Source organism: Megalops cyprinoides, chromosome 14 (genome assembly GCF_013368585.1).
Source record: "Megalops cyprinoides isolate fMegCyp1 chromosome 14, fMegCyp1.pri, whole genome shotgun sequence".
Lineage (NCBI taxonomy): Eukaryota > Metazoa > Chordata > Actinopteri > Elopiformes > Megalopidae > Megalops > Megalops cyprinoides.
The window spans coordinates 29,520,619-29,530,497 of record NC_050596.1 but is presented as its reverse complement, the minus strand read 5'-3'; the positions used below and the strand labels follow the sequence as shown (position 1 = coordinate 29,530,497).

The 9,879-nt window shown below is 39.4% G+C and overlaps 1 protein-coding gene across 1 annotated transcript; it reads right to left on the bottom strand.

Moving 5' to 3' along the window:
• Positions 1-3,506: 3,506 nt before the first annotated feature.
• On the bottom strand, positions 3,507-4,546 carry LOC118789566 (homeobox protein Hox-D1-like). The gene is made up of 2 exons (XM_036546045.1): positions 3,979-4,546; positions 3,507-3,832 (listed from the first exon to the last, which is right to left on the bottom strand). The coding sequence occupies exons 1-2, from the start codon at positions 4,544-4,546 to the stop codon at positions 3,507-3,509; spliced, it is 894 nt and encodes a 297-aa protein (XP_036401938.1).
• Between the last annotated feature and the right edge of the window lie 5,333 nt (positions 4,547-9,879).

Here is a 9,879-nt window from a genome sequence, read left to right as displayed (position 1 = left end):
ATCTCTGACCTACGCGTCCACAAACTGTGGTTTTTCTCCTCGCACTGACCGCGCAGTCGTTTATGATTTGCTCGTTTTTATCATGCGGGGCAAATTCACCAGTCAAAATGCAATTCGCTTTAAGGCAAAGAGAAAGTCAGTGAGCTCAAGTTCTTCCAAGTCCTCTGGCATGAAACTACTTCCGGGTAATGTCCGGCAATTAAAGTGGAGGGCAATAAACCAAGCGATGCAATCTTCTGTTGTGCGTTAATATGATAGACGCACGTCCTTTTCTCGTAGTAGTTTATATCCAAACCTTTCGTGCAATTTTCTACTGTTTTGCAAGCGAAACGGGATGTCAATGTAAACGAATGGTTTCATTGACGTTGTGTGCAAGGCGCGACAACCTCTGCACACAATTGTCAAAGCAAGAGAACTTGGCGATTCCTGTATTGTGTTATCTTAGTCAAATATTGTGCTTGCTAGTACCCCTTTCCTCCTGGTTAATTGCTCAGCCCGTGATGACATGACGCTAGTTTTGCTCTGAAACCTCATTGTTTGGTGATACATAGCCTATAGAATATTCATGCGGTAGCCTATCTGAACGCAACACCGGGTCACTTTGTTTTTCGGTTTTGATACCTTTTATGACTGTAAGCAGCCGAGCTAATTAGCGAGATGTTGATGGGATAAAGAAATTAGTAAGGATGTATGTATTATCTGTGTGTTTATTAGATACTGTTAATGGAATAAGACGGAAAAGGGACTAACAACTGTGGGAAAACCATTAACACTGAAACCTTAACGTAAATGAAGACCAGTTCTCCAAGACCATCCACATTGCCTAATTCAATGCACCCAATAGGCTAAACGACAACGTAATTTGTAAATATGGTGATTTCATTTGCGTGTCTCCATAGTCCTAACAGTCATCATGTTGTTGGATAAAGATATCAAAAATGGTTTTCCCTCGTTTTAGATCATAACCCCATGTCAGGATTACCTCTACTTCAGTATTTAGTGATGGCACGCAACGTCTGAATTCAGAGAACAACGTAGCCTAAACTGTCGGCAAATCTTTAGCAAAAGATTTAAACCATCCCATAAAGACTTTCCTTAAATACTTTAGACAGCACAGAGTGCCTCGGATGTACCCTAGACTAGCGTTAGATCACTGTATTTTCCTTAACGTGCCATCAGTGAACTCTTTTGATGGCCCAGACCTGTTTGGAGATAGGCTACTGATGTCAGCTGCAAAATGTTTTTGCATATTTCATAACATTGCATATTTCTACCAATGACAGTAAACTATTAATGTGTAACCTGTTAAGCAAGACTGACTTACAGATCCACTGAAGCTATCACAACGGAAAATCTTTGGCTTTGACTGATTGATTGAGTGTAATATAGGTACTCAAAGTAAATGTAAAATATTATATGAAATAGGCGTAATACGTAATAGGCACTGATGTCTAATTTAGCATACCATCAATAGCATCAATATAGGCCGACACAACCGAAACCGGACTATTCTGGTATTGCTTACTTTTAATCTACTTATGTCGTTGAGAAACAGTCGTTTCATACTAATTGGCATGTTGGTGTGATCATGTTTTCCCCCAAGCAAAAAACATTTTTAAAGTTTTGGCAGTCTCAGTAAGGCAGACAACTATGCGTGGAATACACCAGTTTTGTGTTGGTATGCATCTTAAGTTTCTCTCAAAGAGAGATCTGGGTGTGAACTTAAGGTGACCCGGCTTCTCCGCGAGTGGGTGGAGAAGACTCAACCGTATGTCGCTTCATCTCCAACCTCTTCCAGCAGGACCCCTGGTTCTTCCGCTCTTCGCCTCGAGTGATGACCTGCATAAACAAGCGCAACCTGGGGCGCTGACAATCCCCGCGGATCGCCGATCACTTTTTCTTATTGTTTGCATGTTAATCCTTCGCGCAGCTCTGATCATCAAAGGCTTAAAAGGCGTATTACAGGCAAGGATCAGAGAGGGACAATGTAAAGGGGGATCAGGAAGATGGGGTGGAGTGTGTGTGTGTGGTGGGGGTATTTTACAGTAGTCGCAGTTTACAGTAATCATATGTTTACCACACATGAAATTGCAGGTGGGATTTTTTCCCCCAAGATTATTCAGATTCGTGAAGGAACACCCTGAGGACGTTTCGTTCTTTAAGAAGTTGCTAATTTGAGGTCATTTCAAATACCACTGTGCCCGAAGCTGACGAGACTGATAAGGTTGAGTCTTTGAAAAAACCGCCTACAGCATGGGGTCTGTTGCCCAGCATTACAACTCATTACCACAAAAAGGTCTCAAGTATGTTGACAAGCGTGACGTAAGAATGGGAGATGAGAACATGTCACGTTTGACAAAAAAACCAGAGTCATTCTGTCCCGCTAGCCATCATCTAATTTTAATATCGTTATTTTAATCCTTTTTTCTTCACAAAAATGAACATTGGTCATGTAACAGAAGGCAATGTTTTTTAACGAGGTTTCAAATTCACTTCAAACAAAAGGCACCGGTAGGCAAGTTAAGTCAAGTGTTATTTTATTAATTGATTTACAGATGTTTATTTGAATTACATGTCCATTTCAATATTTCGGGAAAGTTGGAAAATACAATGAATGTGATTCGATCTACCGCTAGCATCTTGGCCTACCTAAAAAGCAACAGTTTTTGGTAACTTTAATGTTTTTGATAAAAAAAGAAAAAACTTATCCTATCTAAAACAAAATTAATACAGCACTTAATTTGTTACTGGTTTTTTGAATCGCTGCGACTGTAAGTGCTATGCGGTAGACAAAATCGGTCCCTTGAAGTCGTAAAGGACTACTATCAACAAGATAACCTTTGAACCCGAGGCTTTAGTGCAAGCTTCAGCGTGCTGAAGAACTTTTCCTGAGTACAGCCTCCGCTTATTTAGGGAAGATGAAATAAAATTCACCTTAAGACATTTAGTGAGATTTTTTTGGTTAATCTATAGTTGAAGAATCATGAAGTCAAGTAAAGCGTAAAATGACCCTTAATCCAGATTAACACACTGGAAATGGTGCTTCAGTTATCATCACGATGAACAGCATTAAGACATTTTTGGTTAGAACTAACATCTTTGCCGTGACAGACGACAGAGACTTTCACAACACAGTTCTTATGCTCAGCAATCCTATGTAAAACATTTCTTTCTTTAGTAGTGCAATCATTCAGAAAAATATTTTGGTCATTGTTTTCTTAATAGGTATCCCTTGACTGTAATTTGCTGTAGTCTGTATAAAATGGCCCTAAAGTAGCACATATAAAATAAGAAAATAAACAAAAGGCACAAACTTTATATTAAAAGGTATATAATTTAACATTTTAAGACATTAGTGCAATTTAATAATTGTCTTTAAGGAAATAATATGTACACGACTAATTAATGTACTTCCTGTACATATGGTCCAGTTTGCTCGCTTTAACAAATGTACCCCAAGAGCAACCGGCCTGAATTTTCCCACCTCTTTGAACGCATGATTATGATTAACAAGTGTGGGGAGAACAAGGTGGCGAGGAAAGGGGAGAATTTAGTTCTGGGGAGGATGATTCCGAGGTATTCGCACGGCGAGGCACATAGACGATAGCGAGGCCTTCTTTCTCTCTTTTCTTCTGTTTCATTCTTCGGTTCTGAAACCATATTTTCACCTGTGTCTCATTTAGTTGCAGGCTTTGCGCAATTTCCACCCTTCTCGACCTAGTAAGATATTTATTGAAGTGGAATTCCTTTTCTAGCTCGGTTAGCTGTTTAGTGGTAAAATTGGTTCGAGCTGTTGCAGATGCGTTCGTTAATCCATACTCCATCGTTTTTCCTGAAAATAAACAGAGTAAATAATTAATAGCATGTTAATAATTATTGAATTCATTAGTCCATGATTTCAAATCAATTCAATATTGCATAACAGCAGTTCATGTTCCATTTCTGAGCGTTTCTTTGGGATTTCCACTGAATACTTACTGATTTTTGGATTGTTTCTTTTGATTTTCATCCACTCGAAAGTACCAGCTGCTATTTGTGTCTCCTCCCGCGCCGGGTTAGTCTTGGGGCAACTCTTTTGACATGATGACAGGCTCTGATCACTCACAGAGAGGTATCCTCTTGATACCTTGCTGTTGAGCGTGTGTGGGTTTATTTCACCCATGTCGTTGAAGCAAGGCTTTGCCTGGTATGGAGGAAACGATCCATTTCCTGTGTATGCGGGGTTCATGTACTGGCCATGCACCCCGCTGTCTTCCACTTCGTAGTAACATCCATATGTTAAGTCATAATCTACTCCCTGGCCCACATAGCTAGACTCAGCTCCATTCGTGCTGCTGTCGTAGAAAGGCACCTCAAACACACCTTGATGATGCGCTCCCGATGTTATCGACCGGGAGTTGGAATGATGATCCATAGGACCTGTCGCAAGTCTCCCCGGAGCCTCCCCCGAATACTGTAAAGACACGGCTCTGTGTTCACCGTGACAGAATTTCGCAGAAAGCGCCAACACGTCGCCACCAGAGTAGTAGTCTGCGTTCGCGTTCATTATATCCTTTCGGTGGTCCGCAGAAAAGGTGAGTGATTGCCAGCGTCCTTTTTCCTGATTACTTACTGTACTTCTTAAGCTCAAGATGTAAATATTACCCACTACTGACTGGGCGTGGTCCTGTTCCTCTGTTGTCCAATCGGGAGCGCCAGAGGAAGACCACGCTTGTGCCTCCTGTTTGCCCGTTCTCGATGCTAAACTTTATCTCTCAGCTGGGACCGAGGCGCTCTGTGGTTATTGCTCTCAGTGAGGAAACTTTGAAGGAAAAAGTGAATGGGAATTCCGGGTAAGTTTTTTTTTTTAGCTCAAAGTTTCAAAGAGGGGCCTACATTATGTAGACTTGCTTTAATTGAAAAGATGGAAACCTTAAATGCGCGCTACCAATTTTTACTGTGTTCTTAGATGCATTTCAACACACTGTTCTATGCGCTTCTAAATGCATGTGTAGGTAAATTATAAATTAACTCTACGATGTTAACGTTTTAGAAACAGTGAGACCGCATCATCTCTGCTTCTTCTTTTATCAATTTTTAAAATTGATTTCATTTCTTTGATATTTATCTTGATTATTTGTTTTTATTTACATTTTTAATGTTGGAAGCTTCCTGCAGGCTACTAAGATCCGTTTGTGAAGTGCTTGCTTTAAAATGGTCTGCACTGAATCAATTAACCACATTGATTGGCAGATTTGCTGAAGTGTAACTTAAGTTTAAGGCAAACGGTCTTCGTTTTTAATTCGTATCATCCCCATCCATCAAAAAAGCTACCTCGGTCATTATCACTGTGAATTTTCTGAGTGGTTTAAAAAACTATAAGACATTGACTGTAACTGTGGAACATGACGCCATGCAGTTATAGACTGCATTTCCAATGCAGACTGTGTCTGTATGACCGGTCGACAATGCACGCGAAAGCAGAGAGAAGCGCTTTCATAAAAACCGTATACATTATTTCCTTTTCGTCTGAGCTGCCTGTAGCCTGCTTAGAAGTCAAACACATTATTACGCCGTATCTAAGCCCGCTCAAAAATTCAGAAAGTGTGTCGTTAAGCGTTATCTATGTCTTAATTGTGTGGTCTCGTTATTTTACAGTTGCACTCTTTGGTGGCAAGTTTGGACGCATCCCATCTGGCCAAGGCCCGACGGAAGAGGTGGAACTGCTGTCGAGGAAAAAGTGCACATTCGGTGATTGATGAACTCTAAATAAAACCCCACTGACAACCGCACTCCCTGGAAGGCTACTTGCCCTCTACTTCTTCCCAACTGCTAATCTGTATCAGACTTCTCTTCCATCCACTCGGTATAAAAAGAAATATTATCGCGCTGTCTCAATTGGGGGCAGTGGTTAAAACAGTGTTTTCAGAGGGCACATATTACTAGATCTGTGCGAAGTAATACCGTGTCATTGTGTGTGGTATTTTGTCACGTGCTTAAGTGGACCGCCTTGGTTGAGCAGAACAAGACAAAGAAACGCGTAGGCAGTCCTATTGTAGACCCCGGAATATCGCGCAAAATAACGCTTAGTGATTGGATGACTACACAGAAAAGGATTTATGCGGGAGTACATGGCTGCATTGGAGCCATGTTTTTGCTAAAATGCTTTTACGAAATACAGTTACACTTGACGCAGCTGAACAAGCAGGAAATTAAAACGGATTCTCTAGGATTAAACTGTCCTAGAAACAAAAAGGGCATGTGTATCGATGGGGATCAACCCAGTTCAGGAAAAAAGCGTGTGCCGTCGGTTAATTTAATGGGGTGCACAGGGTGCATAATAAAATATCCCTTTTTTTAGTTCAAAGAATAAATGTATGTTTAAATCTCAGATAAATAGCATGACATCCTTATCTGAAACCAGACTTTGCCCTTTTCCAGTTTATATTATGTTACGAAAATTGGATATTGTGTTTTGTCCTCGGACTGTGAATGACAATTCATTCAATGAAATTCACAAAATACCAAAAGCAAATTTATACATCCCTATCTTATTCGAATATCCTTGTCATTTTAATTCAATTATTTCTGCCAAACTGAGTGTTTACCGCGATTTATATTATTGATTATAGTCTCACAATAGTAGGTCTTCAAAATCATCTGTCTGAATACAATCTACGGTAGATAGGAAGTAAGGATTCAGAACAATTACTCGCATGGAAATAACTTCTACACAAGACTACTGTGGCTACATTAATCATTAACGATTTCAGTCGTTCCTTATTTCTTTTATATTAAGCAAATATTCAGTTTATACACAATAAACCACCTGCATAGTTTCAATTCAGTTCAATTCAATATCCTTTGCATAATATTCAGGTAGAAATGTCCAAAATGGCGTTCACAACAAATTTAAAAAGATGTGAGGGCATTCAATAGGCTACAAGACCATAAAGCTTTTAGCAATATACATAAGACACAGGAATGTAAGGTCACGTCATAATTTCTCATTATATTTTCACATTTATTCAGATTTTAAAACCGGAAACATCCGTGTAAAAAAATTCTGGGTATAATTAACCTTTCCATTGGACTGAATGTTTTGCGCAGCCGTCCCAAAGTCTATATTGTGTTTATTCACTTGTAATATTTCTCTTGCACAACACGCGTTCTGTCATTATGTTGTTAGGGCGTTTCAGTAACTTTGAGATCTTATTAGGCTTTACTCCATGCTCCTTCTTAATCTTATTCTTCAACAACAGCTAAAGCACATGAACTCTTGCAATGTTGAATCTGTGGTACAAATGTTTATAAAATAATCTCATCTGGAATACTTTTTGTTATGTTTGGTCTGATACCCCCTTTGCATTTGGGGAGGGGGGGGGGGGGTGGCGATTGTAATTGAATTCAAATCATCCACAGAATGGAACCTTAGAATCATCCGCGAAGGAGGAAAAACTCCGATTCCAGAGTATGGAGGCCGCCTCAGTCAAAAAGAAGGAACACTCATGCTTTTCGGTTCGGTAGTATTAGGTGCGTTCTCCCTACATTAATTCTTCACTCGGTCCATGTTTCTTCTGTGGTTTCCAGGTGCACGTGGAAAGCATCCTGTCTGTACATTCACAATGTGCACTGCAAACCCACGGAAGATATGCCTAACGAAGCTGCCTTTGGATTCTTATATGTCAAGCTGTAAAATTCGTTTCAACGGAGTGCTTAAAGTGTCTGTTTAGAAACCTTAATTTAACTAGTCTTTCAGTTAGATGTGCGTCAAAATGCCTTTTTTTCTGTTCTCGCTCTGCAGAGATGCCTGTAATTAGAAAATTACTGTTGCAGTTCCAAAAGCGGAGCTTTCTGGTACGTTTTGCGTAGTCCTGTCGAGTTCTCTGGTGGGCCGCTATGGTAGTTACCCACACCTTCATTCTCTAGAGCTGGAAATTAAATGCAATAAAATCACACGTAACATCCCTCAAGATGGATGAGGGTTAAAATGGCCGCTCTTCATGGCGTGTCCTACAAAATGGCATTGGTCGACAAAATAATGCAACTGCTTATTTACAATTCCCGCAGAATATCCTAATAATAATGCTTTTATCCACTCCCAACTGAATAATTTCTAATATTTAACTAATGAATCAATAAAGCACACAATTGCACCCATAAACAATCAGTTTTTACTAACATCGGTTGTTTTCCCTAAATATCATAATCCTACCTATGTGACAACACAGTGCCAATGCCAACTATTATACAAAATAATAACGTCTGAAGGATATATTTAGTTTTACTGACCTGCATTCGGGAAGGGGCAAAGATGCCTGCGATAAGGTCTGGTTTGCCTTTGAGAATTTTCTCATCTCTTACCCCTCGATATCCCATAGCATTGCTATCGCAGTATATTGTGTCCCTGGCTCGCACAGTTTGCCCTTTTTTATTTTGAAATGCGTTTCCAGCGTTCAGAATTGCAAAACCATGCTGAATCGGTGTCAGATCTGCTGGCGACGAGTTTTTGATTGATGTGCTTTAAAACCGAAGGCCGGAGGAGGAACTGATGTTGGGTATTGCGCTCCGGACGCATCACAGTCGATAAAGCCAACCGCTCTCTGAACTGCCTTTCTCATCACGACTTATTTCAATTCCCCCAATAAGAAAGCAGAGGCCTTGCTTGAAATGCATTTCTATTTCTGAATAAACATAATCTGTCTTTTTGTTAAAAAACAAAAAAACCCAAACATTATTACAATTATGCCGTTGGAGTTCAATGATAAAATGAGGATTAATTCACTGTCACATGACACAATGGGCCCAATGACAACGCTGGTGAACAAACATATATTCAAGCGTTTTAAAAATGTAAAAAATCTGTTTCATTGTGAAAACAATACTGATACCCGCTACCAGTGTTGAATACACATAAATATGTATCCATGCCGTTACTGTAGTCATAATTCAAAATGTATTTGCATAGTAAATAAGGAAGATGAATGCATTACCTGCTTTGTCACATTGGTGCCAAAATCAGATCAGAATAACAGTCATTTTTGCAATCTTTGGCTTAGCTTCAGTTTTATCAGAGGGTGTAATCTCAGACAAGTCTGTACAACCATCAAACTGAGACTACAATTATGTCTTTGAACAAATAAGTCTTCATCATTTACCTGCACGCCTTTTCACTCCTCACTCTCCCAAAATATTCATAGTATCTAATCAGGAAATCCAGTAGGAAATCCATAGGTTTGCTTTCCAATGCATTGTGTGTGTGTGTGTGTGTGTGTGTGTGTGTGCGCGCGCGCGCGCATGTGCGTGCATGCCTGCATGTGTGTTTGTGTGAGAGTGTGTGCCAGGGGGCTATCCTTTTTCATCAGAAATATGGTTTCAGGATGCTACACTTTACTTTGTCAGATTTATAACAGCATGGACAGAAATAACAAACAAAAACTAAACAGCAATTTTAGCAGAGTACGTCTGTTTCTGGGAGATATCTTGTACATATGTATGCAATTAATTTCATTCAGCACAGTTGGAAAACAAAAGATGCCTGTATCCAGTATCCGTTAAATAAGCACTTTATTTACAAAAGATGTGTAACACACTAAAATATAACATTTCATTATCATTAGTGTTAAATTCAATTTATGCATGGATGGTCTAACTGAGAAAGTAACAAATTAATCTGAGGTACTCAAAGACGCGGAAATGACATGCTGGTGTACGGCATACTCACAACAAAAATCAACCTGTTTCAAGAAATATGTTAAATTTCATTTTTTTTAAATTAGATTTAGACATTTCATTAAAAAAAGAAATGTTCCTATTGTGTAATGTCACATTTTAGATTAGATTTACAGTTTGTCAGAATAATTCCTTACAAAAACTACAAACACCAGCCACCTTTACAAC